At 40.6% G+C, this 22892-nt stretch overlaps 1 protein-coding gene across 1 annotated transcript in view; it reads right to left on the reverse strand.

The window, feature by feature from the left end:
* Nucleotides 1-21834, reverse strand: part of LOC129351616 (NMDA receptor synaptonuclear signaling and neuronal migration factor-like) — a 57856-nt gene extending 36022 nt beyond the window's left edge. Inside the window, exons 1-3 of the mRNA XM_055020558.1 lie at nucleotides 21656-21834; nucleotides 21423-21494; nucleotides 252-313 (exon numbers count right to left, since the gene is read on the reverse strand). Coding sequence (XP_054876533.1) covers nucleotides 252-313; nucleotides 21423-21493 — 133 coding nt within the window. The 5' untranslated portion in view covers nucleotide 21494; nucleotides 21656-21834. The remainder of the gene's footprint in view (nucleotides 1-251; nucleotides 314-21422; nucleotides 21495-21655) is intronic.
* Between the last annotated feature and the right edge of the window lie 1058 nt (nucleotides 21835-22892).

The following is a 22892-nucleotide window of genomic DNA, read 5'->3' on the forward strand; positions in this document are numbered from 1 at the left end:
ACCCAGGCATTTTACACAGCTGGATGCCACCAGAGATTAAAATGATTTCTCAAACATGCATGAAACACCCCAAGTATGTTTCTGAAGCGTGAATGACACTATGACATGATGTAAAGCCCATAAAGTTTATTTAACATAATATTGCTCCTTTAAATTTGATCTTAGATCAGACCTCATCGAGATGTGGAAACAAACAAAACCAATCCTGGAATTGGTCACAGCAGCTAGAACTCGTACGGTGTGTTCCCTACCTGCTCCGTTGCGGTTCTCTGGGTTTGTGTTGGACAGATATTCTCCGAATGCTCTGGCTGCTCTGTGGACACAAAACACAGGCAACAGTTAACCTGCAGGTTTCACTGCATGCAGAGTCTCCCCGAGCTTTACCTCTCAAACTGGGTTCTTCTTCAACCAGATTGCACAACCTAAACAGACATTACCATGACATTTGAGTGCAGAATTAGTAAGGAAAGCAGTGAGGTCTTTTCTGCACTAAAACACAAAATATTAAATGTTTTGTTGTCTGTTCACAAGACACGCGTTCTTGTGTTCTAAAAATATACAAGAAAACAAAAAGTCCTGCTGCAGGGCAGCATGCTGCATTCATAGCAGCAGAGCTGCAGCCCTGGAGAAGAAGCAGCCAGGCTAAATGGAAGGAAGACACTCAGACAACCTTGTGATCAAAAGTTCAATCAACCAATTATTGGCTTGACCTGTTTCACAGATACTGAAATGCAAAATAAAAGGAAGAGTCAGATTAGTCAGATTAAGTACTTTTATGACGTAGAAAGAAAAAGCTCAAGCATATTTGTCACAACTATAATCTCAAAACCTGTACAGTTATGATATAAAAACCATGTTGGCTTTCAGTCGGTTTTGAAACATTTCTGATCTTTAGCTGATTCTGGAGCTGTGTAGATCAACACATCATCTGTAAACCCACAGGATTCCACCAGGCTGTCATTAATTAATGATGAGCCAAAAATGGAATAACTGTGTAGAAAAAACTAAATCCAATATATAATTTAATACATTTTTAAGAGGTTTTCTGTCTAACATTCTGTCTCCGACTGGAAACATCCTGGCCCACTCTTCTTTACAACATTTCTTCTTCAGTTCATTGATATTCCTGCATGGCTCTGTTCAGGTCCACAACATTTCATATGCAAGGTGTCAAAGTTCTGCTGCAAAATAAGTCCAAATCATGATTATTGGTAGACTTGCGCTGATTTGATGCATGAACATAACTCTGGGCATTACAGCCTTTGAAAAAGGAGAGATCGAAGCTGACAGGAAATGCTATATTCAACTTTTCCACATCAATGTCTCCATTAAATAAGAAAGAAAATTAAATACATGAATAAGCTTGTTCCTGAAATAGGTCAATATAAATTATGGATGTTAAGGCTGATAAACCTATTATGATAAAAGCGTATCATATCAGTCGATATCAACAATTACCAATATTAATAATTGACTATTTTCACATTCTGAGTATCTGAAACATTGTCATACTGGTTTCCTTTCCCGTTTTATCTCTTGTTTTCACTCCACACTGTTGAGGCATAACATCGAAACCTGAAAATGCTGCAGCACAACTTCCTCAACAAGTTGTTGCTAGGTAACCAAAGAATGACAGAGTTGGTTTAGGCCACCAACCATAGTTAGCTGCTCTCTAAAGGTCAAGCAGCTAACGCCTTTGCTTTGCCTACATCCCAGAATGCTCTGCGGTTTTGGATCGGAGTTCCAGAACCGCAGGTTCAAATATAAATATTGATACCAGATGCAGCTGAAACGAAGTGCTGGTCAACAGTCATAGATAAATAAGATTATAAAAAGTCCAAAAAAGAAAATGCAAAGTTTGAGCCACTTGGTCATGTCAGCAACTTTCTATAATTTACAACATTTCAAACAGACAAAAAAATTGGAATCAGCAGGTAAATTTTCTTAAAGATCCATAATTAGCGATTGGCCAGAAAAACTGCAATCAGTGCATCACTAGTGGAAACCGCATTCTTAGACCTCAAGACCTCATGTTGTAACCTGGAGAATGTAGAGTAGAAATAATCTGTCATTTCCCCAGATAAAAATAGATTCAGACACAAAAGATAAAATAAAATGTTAAAAATATAAAGAAGTTGTACTTTCTACCACATCTATTTAAAATTTACTCAATCTTTCCTTTGATAAATAGACAGATTGTTAACTGTTTGGTGGGATTTAAAACCAACAACCGTTGGAGCAGCTGTAGTCAGATCAAAATACAGAGCAGCAGTCAGAGCTAATGGTTCTCCGCCCACCCACCCACTCCACTAATGCCTTCCTGCCACCATCACATGGACCTGTGCAGACATCCTCAGGTTGGACCGTGGAACAGAACATTCTCTGCACGCACACACTGTTCCTGATTTACATCAACACATGGTTAAAACTCCCTGAGGGAACTGTGGTGTTTGTTTCTTCCACACACAAGAAAAAAAAGCCCTCAGTAATTAAATATCAGGTGGCATGTGAAGGCGCTCTCACTTGCCACGTCTCATGCAAGAATAGAGCATAAAAATTGAGATCTGGAGGGGGAAAAAAATGCAGTAATCTCTGATCTGCCTGCAGGATTTTCTGCACAGCTCCCATCAAAGAGGAAAAAAAATCCAGGTCGTGCATAAAATAGATGCTGAAACAAGCAAATGATGACCGAAGGAAAAATGCAGAAATGAACTGAACTCCTTACTAATACAAAAGCTTCAGACAGGATTTTATTTTTTAAATTCAAACAAATTAAGAATTCCATCATGTCTTGCATCCGTACCCTGATTTTGCTGTATTTAGCCATGGGACACACAGGGGACGGGGTAGGAGATCACACACCGTGACAAGTGGGAGATCTATGTATGCGAAACCAAAATAGAAAATTGGGGGAGTGGGAAGGAAGATGAGGAATGGAGATGTAATAGTAAGAAAAGGAGTATTGAGTAAGGAGCTCAGGTGGAGGAGAGCAGCAGACAGATGATCCAGAAATGAGATGATATTATGTTTGTGTGACTCGCAGTGTGGGTGAGGAAACAGCAGGGCAGCACATGGAAGAACTTTCTAGAATATTGCAGGATGTGGCAGCATAGTGAGGAGACAGAAGAGCTCCAGGAGAACGCTTCAGAGAATTCAGTTCAGTTGTTTTATATTGGGCTGCACAATGGTGCAGTTGGTGGCACTCTTGTCTTGCAGTAAGAAGGTTCTGGGTTCAATTCCCAGCCTGGGGCCTTTCTGCATGGAGATGGCTTGGGTTCTCTCTATCATGAATGATGTCTTGAATCTTTGGGTTTTGGGTTGAATGTGTGTTTATTCACATTGTCTTCATGTTGCCTGTGTGTTCTGACAGCCATTCCCCCCATCTCCTCAGTTCAACTTCTGTTACTTCCCTTCCCTCAAATTCAATTAAAATAAAATTATTGATCCCAGGTGTAAATTAACTCACAGCTGTCTCTAATCAGCCATCTGCTCTGGGTTCAGCTCATGGAGCGGGATTCTCATGTTATGCTACCGACCCGTATTCCTCTTGTGCTGGTTATCTTGAACTCAGGCCCGGGCTTCAGAATTTGAAAGTTTTCAATTTTACTCATTTGTAAAGGGACAGTATTATGTGTTTTCCAGGCAGATAGTGAAATTGTTTTGTGCAATCAAGGAACTATGTTAACTTCAATTATAAAAATGCAGAATACATAAAACAATTTAACTCCTTGATGTTGGCCCTCTGTCTTTTTAAGAAGCTCCTACTCCTTCCAACAATGTTTTTGTGAGCATTGGACTGAGAAGTAATTTGTCTGACGAGCTCAGCAGGTGTTTGCTGCTGCTGCTAGTCTGGAGGAGAAGGGTGGGGTGGCTGGGGTGGTGCTCTTTGAAGAAGAGGTTTGACTCGAGGATGAAACCTGAGAGAAGAGATGTGTGTAGACGGTGGTGCTTGATCAGAACATGTGTTTAGACACCCCAGAATGGTTGCCATGGGAGATTTTGACATTTCACAAACATGAACGAAAGTATCAAGGTAACATTCCTGGTATGTTTTTGTTGAGGAAATAACATTATAACATAATGTTAAGCTAAAAAAAAGAAAAAAAAAGCTAATTTTATATACTAACAATCAATCAATCAAGCTTATTTATAAGGCACATTTCATTAACAAGGCAGTTCAAAGGGCTTTACATCATAAAAACACAAAAATGCAAAGTCATAGAACACAGTCAACAACTGAAACATTACATTACACATTATAAATATACTACTGACATTTTAAACCAACAACTGACTTTCATCTGCCTGCCTCCTTCCTGCATTTTGGGTCATTTGATTTGTGACAGAAGGCTCTTGTTTCTGAGTTTGACTAGGAGTCACCTTCACCAGACTGATGATGCCGTCCCAGAAGGCTCCTGGTCCTGAGGTCCCACCAGGAGGCTCCTGTACTGTGAGCAATAAAGCCACTGTCCTCCTTAAAGCTACAAGCACTGGTTTCAGGCTAACTATGACACAGTCCATCTAGCCTGGTCTACTTCTTGATGTACATAGATCGGCTGACATTGAGTTACTGTTTGGATCCATAGAAACATATTTAACATTGAAATCTGCTCTCAGACTCTGTCTCCAAACCAGGCAGAGGACAACGGAAGCAGCACAGCAGACCAAACCAGATCACTGTTCAGCTAGGCCAGTGCTTCTCAATTATTTTCCGTTACGCCCCCCCTAGCAAGAAGAAACTATTCGCGCCCCCCACTCCCCACCGTGACTATCCATCTCTGCATAACATTTTTTCCTTATTAACATTAAAAAAAAAAGAAAGACATATGGTCAAACTTACAAAGAATAACTTTATTAAATTGTGTTTTAAGTCTGCAACAGAAAAGATTTTAAGTGCATCAATGCCTGAAATTAAAAAAATAAATCCATGTCTACTGCTGCAGGCAGTATCAGCTCCTCTGCTATGGTGTGGGGCTTTTTGCACTGCGTAATTTGGTACGCCACCTTATATGATGCTAGCAGCGCTCGATGGTTTACTGAAGTAGCCTTCACAAAGCGGGATGACTGTTGGCAATATTCAGCACGTTTTCGCTGAAAAAACTCTAGCGGCTTATCGGCGTGATTGGGATGTAACGTATTTAAGTGACGCGCTAATTTATTTGGCTTCATGCTGTCCGCTGCGAGCATTTTTAGACACAGCAAACACACCGGTCTTTCCTCTTCTCCAACTGTAGTCACAGTGAAGCCAAGCGCTAAATAAGATTTGTCGTATTTCCTCTTCTTAGCTTTCGGTTGACTTTCTGTTGTCTCATTATCTTTGTCTCTCTCCGCTTTTCTTTTCATCCCTGTTAAAAACTTTTTCATGTTGGGGGTTGTTGAATAGACAGAACGCAGTCGGAGCTTTTTGTTGACTTAACACTGCTAACCAAGGCAAACCTGTTGTCTTGTAAGTCGTAAATGTTGCACTGTCGCAAACGTGACAGAAGTAACAATGAGAGCGCCACTGCCGCCTACTGTGCGCAATTACACTTTCTACTAGTACGGCCAAAAAAAAAAGCCTGTTCCCCAGGATCACACGCGCCCCCCCAAGTATCGCACCGCGCCCCCCAAAGGGGGCCCGCCCCACTATTTGAGAAACACTGAGCTAGGCCCATTGTTCTCCGACTCACTGACATCTTCAACCTGAAGCTGTGTTCTCTGAACTTCATCCATTTAGAACAGCTCAGATCCTCTCATGCTGACCTCCCACTGCTCCCCACCTCCTATCACCACACACTTTCCACAAACCTCCTTTTTATCTTAGACATTTTCAAATGATTCTTTTGTTAGGTCGATCTTCACTTTTTTTTATGTTACCTAGTTTTATCTACTACGTGTTTCTCATGTTCTTTATGTTCCCCACAATAAAATCTCTAAATATCCAGTGAAGGACTGCATAATGCCTGCCTTCCAGAGGGGCACATTTACTGTTCCACATCTATGGTAAAATAATTGATGCTTAAAACTACTGTTGGTGATCAAGCAGTTAAAATGTAAGCAGGGAAACAGCTGCTTCAGTAACGCCACAGATGCTGGAGTCAGTCATTTAGAATCCAAGAATCTCAAGATTAGGATGATGGCAAAGAGACTTTCCAGCCTGAAGCTTCAGAGCTAAATGATAAAACACCAGCAGAAACTTGCAAAAAGCTTCTCAGTAATTCCATGGAGAGTTTTGTCATTCCAACGTCACAACATGTTTTCCAATTATAATTCCAAATTTCAACAATTGAAAAAGGTCATAAATAATGTTAAAAATGACATTTTCTTAATAAAACGTATTAAAAAAAAACACCAGAAGTGATCTCTGACCAAACTGACATCCATATTATGATGCTTTATTGTATTTCCAGATTACCTTGTTTTACAATCTAAACCTAAAATTAACTGTGCTGACTCCATCAGTATGTTTTGTTTAGTTTTATATTGTAAGTGTAATTACTGACACCTAGTGGCTATCGTTTGTTTAGTTAGTTTTGTCAGTTGAGCAGAGCTCGTCCAGTGATACGCACGGTGTCACCGACTGCTCAGACACGTTTGTCCCTTGGACACCATTTGTCTTTTTACAAAAAAGAAAAAGGAAAAAAGGAAAGGAAAGGAAAAATAAAACAAAGCAGAGTTGCAAAATAAAAGAAAGACTGGATTATTTTCGACTCAAAGACCTTTTAAGTGTACGCTAGCTGTCTAGCTTTGTACCAGCTACACATCGTGAGGGCAGCATAGTAAAAAGACAATTACGCAGCGGGTACAAACTCGTCATGAGTCTTCGTTCTGGGAAGAGATACACGAAGGACTACGTCGAGGACACTATGGAGCTACCAAAATCAGCAGAGCAGGAAACAGATGCCAGTCTGCTAGCTGAGAGAAAAACACCTTTGCAAGTAAGTGATGTTGCATCGCAGTCATCCAGAAAATCATCTCGTTCTTCACGGTCCAGCAGGACGTCAGTATCAACTGCTTCTTCAGCGGTTAAGGCACGGGCCAAAGCTAAAGCTGCTCAGGCTCAACTGGCGTATGCGGAAAAGGAAGCTAGCGTGATGAAACAGAAAGCTGACCTCGAAGCCAGTCTCCACATCCTTCAAAGTCAGAGAGCTGCTGCCGCTGCTGAGGCTGAAGCTACGGCTTATGAAGAGGAAGAGATTGAAAGCGGCGAAAGGCTAAAAGAACTGCACACTCCAGAAAAACCACTCAGTCCCATTGAGCTTACTAGCAACTATATCAAGCAGCACGCAGAACTATTTCGTGACACTTCGCCACCAGAACGGGGCCCAGATTCCAGCGAAGTCGTTCTGAAAAATGAGACAGAATCCACCACACACCAAGGATCGGAGTTGAAACGAGAAAAACCAAGCACGTGGCATCAACCTCACACAGAGTTGGACAGAGCTCAGCAGCCTCATCAATCTGATAGAAGATTTGGAGCAGAGCCACAAGGAGCACACGATCTTGCAAAATACTTGATGAGACGTGAGTTTGTCAATTCTGGTCTTTTAAAATTTGACGACCGCCCTGAACACTATTGGTCATGGAAAGCATCATTTCGTGATGCCACGCAGGATTTGAACCTGTCACCCAGAGAAGAACTGGACTTGATGGTTAAATGGCTGGGGGTAGATTCCTCGCAACAAGCAATGAGAATTCGGTCTGTGCATGTTTTTAACCCCACAGCAGGCCTCAGCATGGTGTGGCAACGTTTAGAGGAATGCTATGGAGCGCCAGAAGTTATAGAAAATGCACTGTTCAAGAAAATTGAAAACTTTCCAAGGCTAACGAACAAAGACAATGGCAAGTTACGAGAACTTAGTGACATTTTACTTGAGCTAGAATGTGCCAAAGTAGAAGGATACTTGCCAGGCCTTACGTATCTAGACACAGCTCGTGGCGTGAATCCCATAGTGGAAAAGTTACCTCATAGCTTACAAGAAAAATGGATAACTCAAGCATCCAAGTACAAAGAGGACTACGAAGTGCCATTTCCTCCATTTTCTTTCTTCTCACAGTTTGTCAGAAATCAGGCTAAAGTGAGAAATGATCCCAGCTTTGCGTTTACCACCTCAAGCAGTTACATGTTCTCAAAGTCAGATAAGAAGACTAAGTATAACAACAGTCTCTCAGTGTCAACACACAAAACAGAAATTCCTTCAAAGTCTTCAGACTGGACTGCTGGTTCATCTAAGAAAAAGGTCATAGATCCAGCTCGTGAATGTCCAATTCACAAAAAGCCACATCCACTCCAAAAGTGCAGAACCTTTAGGAACAAACCAATTGGAGAACGCAAAGCTTATCTTAAAGATAACTATATTTGCTACAGATGTTGTGGATCAACTCAGCATATGGCAAAGGATTGTAAAGCAACCATTAAATGTTTTGAGTGTCAAAGTGAGGCACACATAACAGCTTTACATCCAAATCCTCCTTCAACTACAACTGAGAGTTGTGGATCTGACAAAGAGGAAAGCGGGGAGCCAGGTGAAGATACACCCATCACATCAAAGTGTACAGAGGTTTGCAATAACCTAGACGGTTCACATTCATGTGCCAAGATTTGTTTAGTTAAAGCATACCCTGCAGGAAGAGAAGACAAAGCTGTTAAAATGTATGCTGTTCTTGACAAACAGAGCAACAAATCGCTCGCAAAGACAGAGTTTTTTGACTTGTTTGGAGTTAAAGCCAACACAGCTCCATACACATTGAAAACATATTCTGGAACTACAGAGGCATCTGGCAGAAGAGCTGATAACTTTGTTCTCAAGTCTATGGATGGAAAAGTACAGATACCACTTCCGACCTTAATTGAATGTGACATGGTGCCAGATGACAGACTGGAAATACCTTCTCCTGAAGCAGCACAGCATCACTCTCATCTAAAGAAAATCGCCCATAAGATTCCAGCAGTGGACCCAGATGCTCCTATCCTGCTGTTGCTAGGAAGAGATGTCCTACGAGTGCATAAGGTGAGAGAGCAAATAAATGGACCTCATGATGCTCCATATGCACAGCAACTCGACTTGGGTTGGGTTGTAGTGGGTGATGTTTGTGTGGGAAGTTTTCATGGATCTACAAAGGTCAGTGCCTTTAAGGCAAATGTGTTGCAGAGTGGGCGCACATCCTTTCTCAGTCCATGTCCGAACAGTATCCAAATAAAGGAGAACTATGGCACTTCACAACATCAGATGCATCCCCTTGTTCATAGAGACATTATTCAACCTATGTCCTCAGAGAATCATGAGCATTCAGTATTTGAAAGATCCAAGGATGATGACAAAACAGGATTATCTGTAAATGACAAAGCTTTTCTGAGCATTATGGATAAAGAAGTCTATCAAAATAAGGATCACAGCTGGGTAGCCCCATTACCATTTTACTCTCCAAGACAGCTTCTTCCAAGCAACCGCGAACATGCAATGAAGCGCCTTGGATCGCTCAGAAAAACTCTGGAGAAAAAGCCAGAAATGAAAGAACAGTTTAAGGAATTCATCCAGAAAATGCTTGATAAAGACCAAGCTGAACTAGCACCCCCTCTAGAAGAAGGTGAAGAATATTGGTATCTTCCAACATTTGGTGTCTACCACCCGAAAAAACCAGGACAGATCAGGGTGGTGTTTGATTCAAGTGCAGCATATGAAGGAGTGTCTTTAAATGATGTACTTCTGAAGGGTCCAGATTTGAACAACACTCTGATAGGAGTTCTTCTGAGATTTCGAAGAGAACTGATAGCTGTCACAGCAGATGTACAGCAAATGTTCTACTGTTTTCTTGTCAGAGAGGATCATAGAAATTATCTCCGTTTCCTCTGGTATGAAGATAATAACCTTGACAATAACATTGTAGAGTACAGAATGAAGGTCCATGTGTTTGGAAACACACCATCACCTGCAGTTGCTATATACTGCATGAGACGAGCTGCTGAAAAGGGTGAGAATGAACATGGTTCCGATGCAAGACAGTTTGTAGAGAGACAGTTTTATGTTGACGACGGACTAATTTCAGTGACCACACCTGATGAAGCAGTGGACCTTCTGAAAAGAACAAAACAGATGCTTGCAGAATCCAATATAAGACTGCACAAGGTGGCATCAAACAGCAACCAAGTAATGGAAGCCTTATCCAAAGAAGACCGAGCAAGTGATTTAAAGGAGTTGGAGCTTGGTGCAGATCCCCTTCCTCTCCAGCGCAGCCTTGGACTTTCTTGGAATTTAGAAACTGATAGTTTCACATTCCAGGTTTCAAGCGAACCAAAGCCATTCACTAAGAGAGGCGTTCTGTCAACAGTAAATAGTCTGTTTGACCCCTTGGGATTTGTGGCCCCAATAATAATGCAAGGAAAAGCTCTTATGCGTGAACTTTCATCACAACAAGATGAGTGGGATTCTCCTCTAACTTCTGAGAAAGAAGCAGAATGGAACGCATGGAAAAACTCTCTGAAAGCCCTGGCAGATCTACACATCAGGAGGAGTTATTTTCCCATGTCACCCACATTACTGCAAAAGAAAGAGTTATGCATTTTTTCAGATGCATCTACACTTGCAATAGGAGCTGTAGCCTACATCAGAGCAGTTGATGTTGATGGAACATACCACGTTGGCTTTGTTATGGGAAAGTCCAAGCTGGCTCCTAAGCCTGCACACACAATTCCACGACTTGAACTTTGTGCTGCTGTGTTGGCTGTACAGTTGTACGAAGTGATCCAAGATGAATTGGATGTCAGTGTGGATGCAGTCACATTTTTTACAGACAGCAAGATTGTACTGGGCTACATCCATAATTCTTCTAGAAGATTTTATGTGTACGTGTCCAATAGAGTGGCAAGAATAAGGCAATCCTCTTGTCCAAACCAGTGGCATTATGTTTCCACAAATCAGAATCCTGCAGACCATGCCACCCGGTTTACTGCAGCAGAGTGCTTACAACAAACCAGCTGGTTTACAGGTCCCAGTTTTTTGACATCAGATTCTGCAGAAAAGCCCTCTGAAACCAACAACTTCAGTCTGGTGGAACCTGAAACGGATGCTGAAATTCGACCCATTGTCACAGTTCTGACTACCCACACCTCATCAGGTCAGTTAGGTTCACACCGATTTGAGCGTTTCTCAGACTGGACAAGACTCTGTAGCACTATTGCCAGACTCATGAGTGTTGTCGTTTCTTTTAAGAAGAATCACGAGAATGCAAAACATAAAACAGGGAAACGTTTTACCAAAATACTTAGTACGGAAGAGCTCAAAAAGGCTGAAACTCTAATCATTCATGACATCCAACAAGAGGCTTTCAAAGAGGAACTTAAGTGTCTTGAAAAAGGAGAGACACTTCCTAAACAAAGCCCACTTCAGAAACTTAACCCTGTGAAAGACAGTAAGGACTTGCTGAGAGTTGGAGGTCGTATTTCATCTGCAGAGATGTCAAATGAAGAGAAACATCCACTGATCATTCCCCGAACATGTCACATTGCCACATTACTTGTGAGATTTTTTCATAAAGAGGTGGCTCACCAAGGTCGCCACATAACAGAAGGAGCTATAAGAGCTGCTGGCTATTGGATTATTGGATCCAAGCGTCTAGTCTCTTCTGTAATCCATAAATGCGTTATCTGCCGCAAGCTATGTGGACGTTTGCAACATCAGAAAATGGCAGATCTACCTGCAGATAGACTTACACCGGAACCTCCATTCACGAATGTGGGTCTTGATGTTTTTGGACCATGGACCATCAGTACACGCCACACTAGAGGAGGAAGTGCTAATAGTAAGCGGTGGGCAGTCCTTTTCACTTGTATGTCAACCAGAGCTGTACACATAGAGCTGGTGGAATCTATGTCAACAGATAGCTTCATCAACGCTCTGAGGAGATTTTTTGCTATCCGCGGTCCTGCCAAGCTTCTCCGATCTGATAGGGGAACCAACTTTGTGTGCGCATGCAGAGAACTGAACATCAACTCCAAAGAGGCAGTGGTTGAATCTTATCTCCAAAGCAAAGGATGCACATGGATTTTTAACCCACCACATTCATCACACATGGGTGGTTCATGGGAGAGACTCATTGGTGTAGCCAGACGCATTCTAGATGCTATGTTACTCCAAACAGTACACACTCATCTCACACATGAGGTTTTGAGCACTCTCATGGCTGAAGTCATGGCAATCATGAATGCCAGACCTCTTGTGCCTGTATCTACTGATCCTGAGATGCCAACCATTCTCACTCCAGCCATGCTGCTTACCCAAAGACAAGCACTGTGTCAGCTCCTCATGGTGAATTCAAGATGGGTGTTCTCCAAGGTAAACAATGGAAACATGTCCAGTGTCTTGCAGACACCTTTTGGAAGAGATGGAAACGGGAATACTTGTCCACTCTACAAGTGCGCAGGAAATGGACTCAGCAAAAAAACAACATAAAGGTGGGAGATGTTGTTTTACTTAAAGACAGTCAAGTCCACAGGAACGACTGGCCCATTGGAATCATTGTGAAAACCTTGCCGAGCAGCGACAAGATTGTACGCAAGGTAGAAGTGAAGACAACGAAAGGGGACATGCCAAGACTTTCCTCAGACCCGTTTCAGAAATTGTTGTTCTGCTTTCTGAAGGCATTTGAATATGGACAGTTTTCTGTGAATATATTGTCAAAATGTTATTTTGCCAAGCGGGGAGTGTGCTGACTCCATCAGTATGTTTGTTTAGTTTTATATTGTAAGTGTAATTACTGACACCTAGTGGCTATCGTTTGTTTAGTTAGTTTTGTCAGTTGAGCAGAGCTCGTCCAGTGATACGCACGGTGTTACCGACTGCTCAGACACGTTTGTCCCTTGGACACCATTTGTCTTTTTACAAAAAAGAAAAAAGGAAAAAAGGAAAGGAAAAATAAAACAAAGCAGAGTTGCAAAATAAAACAAGGACTGGATTATTTTTGACTCAAAGACCTTTTAAGTGTAAAGCTAGCTGTCTAGCTTTGTACCAGCTACACATCGTGAGGGCAGCATATTAACTTCTTTCTTAAATCTAATATACATATTAATAATTTCAGCTTTACCTTTACCTAGAGGCGTTCAGAACATATACTAAATAGAGGTTGCATGTGGGATTTTGTGCTGCTATTGTGAAAGGTGAATTTGTCTTGTATAAATTTATCTATGCATCTTTCCAGAGGTGGGAATCCAATCTGTGCTGTAAATATTTTCATTTTTTATTTTTAGAATTTACACTTTATACATTTCCAGTTTTCACTCTCCTATGTTCTAACGATGAATCATTTCGCTTTGTGTTTAATTGCATTGAAGAACAGTGGGCTGACTTAATGCTCTGCTAATGACAGAGGGAGATAGGTGAGCAGCAGATCGACCCTCAGTGTTCACTTTGATCTGACTAATTATGATCTGAATCAGTAATCACCCCCCAGTGAACAGATGGAGAGTGGAGGGGCAGGCTGAGGGCCAGGCTGAGGGCCAGGGTAAGGATCCTCAGCCAGGCTAAGGATCTCACCCACAGCTCCTGCTGTGGGTGAGATACACACTTATCCCACAATGCAACTTGTAGTGACAGAGTGCAGGATGGCAAGACGCTGCTATAGTTTCTAACACATCGATGATGCCTTTTGGCTTCAATTGTCTTATTATTGAACATGAATCCATCAGAGTCGATCATTTCTGCTACAGTTGATGTTTCTGTCTGAATCCAACCAGGAAATAATTGAAAAGAAGGAGAGAAGCAGCTTTAGTTTTTGAGTCATTGCCATTAAGTTTATCTGCTTGAGATGAGAAAGACGGAGATTTTTTTAGATTTTCCACAGAGTCAGAAGTTTCATACCGTTCCTTGGTATTTGATAGATTTGCCTTCAAAGGTCCAAACTTCTCACAGTGTTTGAACGTTTGGCTCTGTGGAGTCGGGCTTGTTGGGTGGTTGACTTCTACTATCCTCCTCGGTTCTCTCTGCCTCCTTCCCGTCATATTAGTTTCATAGTTTCATATAAAGGCGACGAGTGGTGAAAAAAATTCTTAAAAAAAAAAAAAAAAGTTTGGATAAAACAAAGGGATTATCTAGTCTACGTACTGCAGCTGTGAATTATCCTCCCACCAAAGCAAAACCAGTTTGTAGTTAGCATGTCTAAATTGATATATGAAACAAAATGACTTCTTTTAGACCTTCCTGAAAATGAAAACTTGTAAATCTGAGACGTTTGCTTTGAGACGATGAAACATTTTCTTAAACATTCATCGAAAGCATTTCAACCTTAGAAACTTAGGCCAAGTGATTAATCATGATTAATTACAGCGCTAGAGTGTGATTAATCATATTACATTTTAAATTGATTGACAGCACCAATATGTACTCTATGCCTGTGTGCTGTGAGTCCTTGGAAACTGAAGTCAAAGTGTCGGTTTGTGAAACAGTACATGAAGTCGTCTGGATTGAAGCTGATTCTGATAAAAGGTTTGACTGTCATCCTGAACTTACTACTGATGGTGGTTTCCCAAACTTGCAGAGGCCCATAAACATTGCAATAGGTTGTGTAGGATGTGGAGATTGTAGCTTAGCTTTACGCCTTCATTCTTTCTGTACCATGAGTGCAGACACACAACGAGGGTCAATGTTTTGTGATATGACCCGTGTCTGCTGCTCCCCCTCCCCATTTCTGCCCATCTCTCCTCACAGCACATCTAAGAAAGGCTGGCTTGTAAAATCCAGACGACTTCATTAAGGAAACCTTGTTCCTTAATGAAGCCCAGCAGAGCTCACATTTCTCAGATAATAGATTGTAGGTTCCCATTCTGCCTCGCATCAATCTCTATATTTCAGTTGAGGAGTCTCTTAATGTTAGGTAGGTAATATTTTGTTTTTTGTGGGTGGGGAAGGCTGGAGGTTATGATAGGAAGTTTATTACCCTGTAGGATAAATTGACCATATTATATTACTCTGGAGAGTGGGAAGTTTATGATTTTTATGGCTTCCTATTGAAATGTGCAACCCTTCATTACCTACTCAGTTTTCAGGGCAACAGCCTGATTTTGAATCCACACAAGTGAGCGCTCAAATCGTGGCTCTTGAAAAGTTTTCTGTTATTCTAAACTGAAATGCAATGCGTCTGTCTTTCACAGCCACTCCTGTTTAACGTCTACTTACCTGGAATCATAAAACGTGAAAAACTCTACAGCCGTTACTGGTCACTGAACGGTGATGTAGTACATGGAGACAGACTGCATATTCACTGATACAGTGATGTCATGTTGCTTATGGCTTATAAAGGTCAAGCATGGCTTTCTGCAAAACTTCAGAGCCAACTTGGATAGAGGCTGCAGAACACATTTAGTTTAAGTCAAAATAACCTTACCACAACCCCAAAAGAAATAATGCATCCAACTACATATCTGTGGATATTATTCAAATAGTTAGAATGTCAGGAAAATTATCCTAAGTAAAAGTACCTTACAGTCATGCCTAATGCTCAGTAGAGCATTGGAATGTATGAAAATATCTTCCAAGTGTATATTCTTAGAGGATATATTTTTAACCATACAGGCCAGTATGGTTACATTCAGCAATGATATTGGTTCAAAGATGCTTCAAATGTGGCAAATGATAATTAATGTTTTCTCAGTACAGTTTTTGTACAACTTTCAGTTGTTTAGGCTTCACACAGTCACTGTGCGTTTCTGAGATCTATATCAAGTCACAAAGCCATTCACACCACCAAAAACATACTTGGAGCTTTACCTTCTTCTTCCATGCATGTTTGAGAAATCCTAAAATTTCCCATTGCAACCGTTCTGGGTTACAGAAATGCTCACAAAGCACCACCATTAACACACAGCTCCTTCTTGAGGCTGCAGTCCTCAGCCAAACAACTCAGCTCCTTCAGACTAGCCAGCAGCAATAAGCAAACACCTTGTGCAACAGAACATCAGCTGAGCTCATCATAGCAGCTACTTCTCTGTGCAACCCTGGTAAAAACATTGTTAAAGGGTTAACAGAGGAGCCATGTTGTGATGGCTTCCTGAAGGCAGAGCTTCTGAAAGAGCAGGAGTTTTTAAAGAGACAGTGGCCCAATTTCAAGGTCTTAAACTGCAAAGTCAGACTTGTTTAAAGTCATATTTGACAGTATTTTTAGAAACACTGACGTAACAAAGTTACTTGGCTGTGCTATGAGATGACACTGTTCTGGAAAGGATAATCTTTAAGATTAAGAGTAACATTAATCAAGATGCTAAACTGTAACAGGAAGAGATATTTTGTAGCTATTGCATTAAAGTGTGGCTTTCTGAAAAGTTAAAGCAAAGTAATTTTCAAGCAGATTGAGCTAACAGTGGCTAGAATGGTCTTTCTAGCAATCTAATGTTTAACACTGAATGCTAAACAATACAGTATGTATGGTCAGTGTGAGCTGAATGCTTAACTAGTGAGTCTCTTGAACAGATGCCAGCTGCAGTGCAGACACACACACAACATATCTGAATGTCCCTGAAGGAACACATCCATCATCTGGATCCCCAGTCAAGCAAAAGACATCAGCAGCATGTTGGAGCCGATGGAACATGTTCTCTGTCAATAAACAGAAGCGCTGTCCTCAAATGCTACTTTCTAGTCACTGGTGTTGTTTGGCCACTGAAGTGGCAGGAGGGTGAAAAACTGTCCAGCCAACTGAGAAAATAGTTTTCCTGCTCTGTGCAGAGTGAATGGGAGAAACTTCCACTAAGCCGAATCCGGAAAGAGTTCAAGCTAAGCTTGATATGAAGATTTTTTTTTTTTAGAAAACCAGAAATTTTGAGGAAGTAATATCAGCTGTTTGAGTTAAGTATATTATAAGAGGACACCCAATATAAAACTTTACTCAAAACATGAATTGTACTCATGTTTCAAGATAAATACTCTTATCTTATTATAAAGAAATGGTGAACATAAACTTCTGCTTTTAATAAAATCATTTTCAGTTTCTAAGAAATCTATTTGACCTGAGGAGGGATTAAGTGTTCCACCTGACTTAGAAAATATGGCACATTTTCTAAAAGGTGAGCTTTAGAAAATTTGAATGTTTTATGAATAAAGTAGATTCCAACCAAAACTAAGAATGAGCATATTTGGAAGAAATGGTCCCATGTTTAAAAAGCCTTTATCATTGTGTTTTATTACAAATGTGACAAAACGTGGTTGATATTCTGCTAATGCCAAAAAAACACAATTTTGCAACTTCAGTGTTTCCATTAAATAAGAAATGCAATCAAAATCACATATAACTAAGTATGTTTGCAATATATGTTAAAAAACAAAAAACTTACTGCACTTTTCATCCTGCAACTATTCCCTTTTCATCTTCTTCATGGTTTGCACCAGTGACAACATTTGTCTGCTGATCATGTGATTCATGTGATGCTAAAAGAAGTGTTTTCATGCCAGTTTTACAAAGTAAATGAATTTTGTTATGTAAAAAGATAAATTAAAAATAAACAATGCCCAGCACAAAAACTTTGTATCAAAAAGTGTTTTTTTTTAAGTGACATGTTTCGAGTAAGCAAATTTGTTTTTGAAAATGTCAAATTGCGCAATTATGTGGTCAATGGAAATGCAGCTTATGACAGGATTTAAACATTAAAAATAATCAGTTGCCCCCGCTGGTTGAGAAACTCAGTATTTCTGACCTCTTATGTGGCTTTCAGCCCAAGAATCTGACAGGTTTATGCTGTAGAGTGAGCTGCTGGATGTTTTACTGCCAATAACCACACTGGACCGTGGCTGGAACTAATCTGTGCAGCAATGAGGACAGGGCTTCTGCTGGTCACACCGTCCTGTGGGGAAAAAGGCCATGAAATCACAGATTCGCCAAAGTGGAAACTATTAAGGTCTGAAAACTGTTGTGCTGTGCAAATTTCTCCCAGAAGTGACTCAAACATTTTTGAATTATTAAAGAGGATGCCATCTTTGAATCGCTTGTAATCTTTTCCACTCGAAAGGCAGACAGCGGCAGACAAAGTGGCTTTGCTGAGATGCTCTACAAAAGGTTTGTCATTATATGGGACAGAGGCAGCAGGGCTCTTCACAAAGCGCTCCCAGGCTCTATGCATAACAAAAGAACTGTATCCCGCACTTAAATCAAGCTCTCAGCCTTTTGGCTCTGTCTGTAGTTGTAACCAGAAGGTTACTGCTACACCTTTTTCAGCACAACAAGAACATAGTCAGAGCAAATATCCCTGTCCTGACATAATGGTAAAGTCATAAAGGACATAATGGTGTAAAGATATGTGCAGCACACAAGACAAGTCACGATACTGAACTCAAGAGATTGAAGCGTTTTTTGTTTCAGCAAAACTCAGAATCAACACTTATTTTCACTAAAAGAATGAAAGTTTCACAAAACAATGTTTTTCTATGTACAAAAAAAAAATCTACATGGTGATTAAAGGCTGAATATAAAGTGTCTGGTGTTCATATCTAAACCACCACTTAATCATGAACATAGAAGCTACTGAAAATGTCAGCTTCTGGTACAAATGACCAAATCGTTACACGCGTTTTATCTCCCTGAATATGAAAACCTTTGGTCAGATGTAAGGGGTGTTCAGAATGTTCTGGTTCACCTGCTCAAATTGTTCAAATCTTGAAAGTTGACTTTTTTTGAGTTTTCTGATGGAAACGAAACAAGAATGCCCCCTGGGGTTTAAATTTGGAACTGAAAAGTTATTGAGGTCGACATATTTGAGAGGACACATGGACCATGCATAGTGTTACCATGATAACCACTCATTTGGTATTTTGTTTGGCATCATTTATTTAAAAAAACAACAAAACATACTTATAAGCTATTTGACTCATTCTGGCTGTTGTTCTCACAACAAGGGCTTTTAATAAGGATGGTGGCAGCAGCTGTTAGCACTGACCCAAGCTGGACAATGACTATTAGTATTTGTATTAATAATTAATACAAATAATAATAATTTGTATTAATTATTAGTACAATAATTACATATAATAACATTTATATGTAATTATATGCTAAACATATAATAACATTTAAATTATTATGTTTAAAATAATAATTTTAAATTTGAACATAATGTCCATAATATAAGTAGGCATGAAGTGGTTAATAGGATTAATTGTTATAAATCAATTATTGAAATAACTGTCAATATACTTAGTGATTAATCGCTAACATTTAAATTAAGAACAGTCCACACACATCACACGTAAGATAAAAACAACTTTGTAAATGTGTAACCCAAAACTCAAGACATTTTATTGTCTGCCTCCCAGACAATAAAATGTTTATGATTTTAAAAAAAGGAATTTAATTATTGGTTTATTTGCATGTTTTATGTATTTATAATATTGCTTAAAAATGGCTGAAGTGGCTACATGAAAAATCTGTAGAGTACACACATTTTCTTCATCCGACTCATCATCAGAATAATCTATTCCTACAGTAATCAGTCGGAGCTGCTGATTTGCAAATTAGCATTACTAATAACTACAGTTACAACAGCAGGTCTGTTCAGTACTTGGAGGTAAAATAAACATATTTTCTGTCCAACACTTGGTTCTTGCAATGTCATTTTGCAAAACACAAAAAACGACAGAGAAAAAGAGAAACAAATCTTTTTTTCTAGACCTTCCACTGCTTTACGTTTTGTGCACAACCACAGACAGGAACGTGGTCTGGATGTGTCAGACAGACAGGAAAAACAGCTTTTCCCTGCTGAGTCCCCACACGTCAGATAATCCAGCAGACTCAACACTGTTAATCCCTGTTCAGATGGGATTCAAAGGGATTCAGTGAGATGTGGGGGAGCCACTCTCCAGATCTGAATTGTGGCTCACGACTGCTGACAGTAACGAGAGTGTGTTGCAACAACACCTGCGGCCCACAGGTGTTGTTCAATAGCCGTAGCAATCAGCACGATTTGCGGAACCTTAAGTGCACAAGGTGTAGAACAAAAAAAAGAGAAAAAAAAAACATGAACAAAACAAAGTGAGGGATCAGATATCAAAATGCAATAATTTGGAGCTGTCAGTGACTCTCAAAGAACTGGAAGCAGAGATGTACACATGACTGGAAGAAGAAAAGCTGGATTTGCCTTCTGATCTTAGCTCAGCGCTGCAGAGCAGATCTCATCCAACACCACATGAGTCATCTGGATAACCTCAGACTGATCTGACACCAGTGATATGAAGGCCTTTCGCAGAATGACTCAGATATCAATAAGGTAAATGCCATTTGAACTGTGCAGGAAAAGAAATGTCTGAATAAGCTTTTCCCCAATTAGCCATGGCAACGAGAATGCAAACAGGTGAAGGGAGATACAACAAAACCTGAGAGGGGCTGAGATACATCAGGCTGCAAGTTAAAAACAAATAATGAACCACTAATGAGCATCACATTATATATATATATATATACATATATATATATATATATATATATATATATATATATATACACGTATACACACACTTCTGCTGACTCAGCATAGAGGCATGGTTTTCTAGGAACAACCTCTCATCAATAACACTGCAGTTTACACTGATCACACTTACAAGTTTCATGTCAACTCACTATTTATTTAGTTTGTTTTGTTTAAAAATCATAGTAAAAGTCTGTTGCACTGTGACTGCTCCTTTACACCAAGATATTATGTTGCTTCTGCTCGCAATTAAAATAACTGTTTCAAACAGGAAGGTCAGAAAACTACTTTAGCTGCTTTAGTTCTTATGTCATGGTTCTAAAATAGACTCTGAGTTTGGAGTCTTACAAACCCAGAACTCAGAAAGTGACCACAAACATGGAAACAGAACTTCTGCTCTCACCTCTGGGAGAGAATTTTGCACCGGAGTTTGAAGATTTGATCCAATTTGTTGGCGTCCACAGAAAGAAATATTTTCTCTAATTTTACTTTCATGACCTACTGGATCTGAATTACACAGCAACTGGATGGATTTCAACTGTTTGCAAATGTAAGTGTGTATTTTGAACTGGACAGAGCGAACCGGAATGAAAGGGATCTGGGATGTAACAAAACGGAATGGCTGAAGCAGGACACCACTGAACCATCAGCAACAACAAAACAACAGAAATATGTTTGTTGTTGTTTTACACACATCCTTGCTGGGGATGTTGCCTGCAAGCTCCGGAACTGCTGCGTTTCTCCAAAGCCATTTTGAAGCCACAGTGTGCGTGGCAGAGCTTACTGGTTTTACTGGCGCTCGTCACGGCAGCTGGTGTCCAGCAGGTGTAAAACATCAGCAGCAAATGAACAAAACGAGGGGCCCGCATCTTCACTGGCATGCAGAGACTTTTCAACTGACAAGCGTTCATGTTAAAGTTCCAGGGTTAGTGTTGGACACTCCGCAGCGCTCCCGCACACAGCGCTCCCGCACACACCACGCGGGGTTTTCGGCTCCGACACTCACCGAACTTTTGCGGCCACGGAAGAAATCGCGTCACTCCTCAGGTTCTTCCTTTTGGACACCGCAGTTCCCATCCTGAAGTGGAAACGACCCAGAGAAGAAGATGCAGAGCATTCCACAAACTGACCGGCGGCAGACAAAAAGGAGAAACCGCGAGATAACGGGAACGTAAAAAAATAAAAGAAAATAAATAAATAAAAGAAATCCCAGGGCACCCAGCGAATCACGACTTTTACCTTCACATGTTTGATCTGAGTGCGTCTGTGGGGCCGCAGACAGGGTCAGGCAGCTGCGGGTTTGGCTCACAGCGCAGCAGTGAAGCTGTGAGGTGTGCCGCGCTTTGCTCTCCTCTCCTCTCCTCTGATGCATCTGAAGCTTCAAGGAAGGAAGCGACACCATAAGAAGAGAAGCCGCCTGCACGCACGCTGCGTGCCGCGAGAAGGTGCGGGGTGGGCAGCAACTGCGGAGCAAACACGCAGGTTCATCCCGCTGGTGTGATGCGATGCAGTGGCGGTTTTTGCACGGATGATTTCCCTGTGCTCCGAAGCCCCCCTTTTGTTTTCACAAATAAATGTCCCACCAAAAACGCATACTTTCACTCCACACATTTTCAATGTGTGGTTTAGTTACTCGTTACTGTGACGGAGGAGCGTCACGAGTAAGGACCTAATTAAAGAGTTAACGCACACAAACATACACAAACACACACAATCGCTATTTTGTTGCAGCTTGGACTGGCGCGGGTCACGCGCGGTTCATCGCGGGTCACGCGCGGTTCATCGCGGGTCACGCGCGGTTCATCGTATTTGGAGAGGTAGCTATAGCTACTTTTACTTGACTCTGAGATTTCAGTAGGCTACTTTAAACAACACTATATATATGAATAGAGTATTTCAGTCCAACCCATATAACTGAAGTTTAAATTGGCAAAACAGATCAAAGTTTTCAGAATATATAAACCAATACATTAAATGATTTTGAAAATCTTTTATGTTTATATATTTCCATACAATTCAAAAATATGCATCCAAAATGAAAACAATATGGCAGCTACATATTAGCACAGAACCAATATATAAACAAATTCAATCAATGTTTTTTTATTTATTTATTTGTTTATTTTGTAACCATCAGCCCATTTTAACCCTCTCCAGGCAGATGTTGTATTTGCAACAGCTCAGTGCTACTTAGCTGGACTTTGCAAGCAATTTGAGCCTGAGAGGGTTAATTTCTCATACAGAGACAAAAACTTACCCAGCTTTCTGACTGGCCTCTACGAAGCAGCAAACCCTGAGGTCCAGTCTGTGGATCAACAGAGGCAGAGCCCAGAACACAGGAGCAGCTCATTTGACTTTCATTACCAGTCCCATCATCATGTCTATTGACCAGAAAGCCAAGGAGAATATATTTTCCCTTCTGTGGAAACCAAATCAACTCCATATCAATATTCAGACACTGTAATAATAAGAGCGA

This window comes from Poeciliopsis prolifica, unplaced genomic scaffold, assembly GCF_027474105.1.
Source record: "Poeciliopsis prolifica strain line A6 unplaced genomic scaffold, Auburn_PproV2 SCAFFOLD068, whole genome shotgun sequence".
Classification (NCBI taxonomy): Eukaryota; Metazoa; Chordata; class Actinopteri; order Cyprinodontiformes; family Poeciliidae; genus Poeciliopsis; species Poeciliopsis prolifica.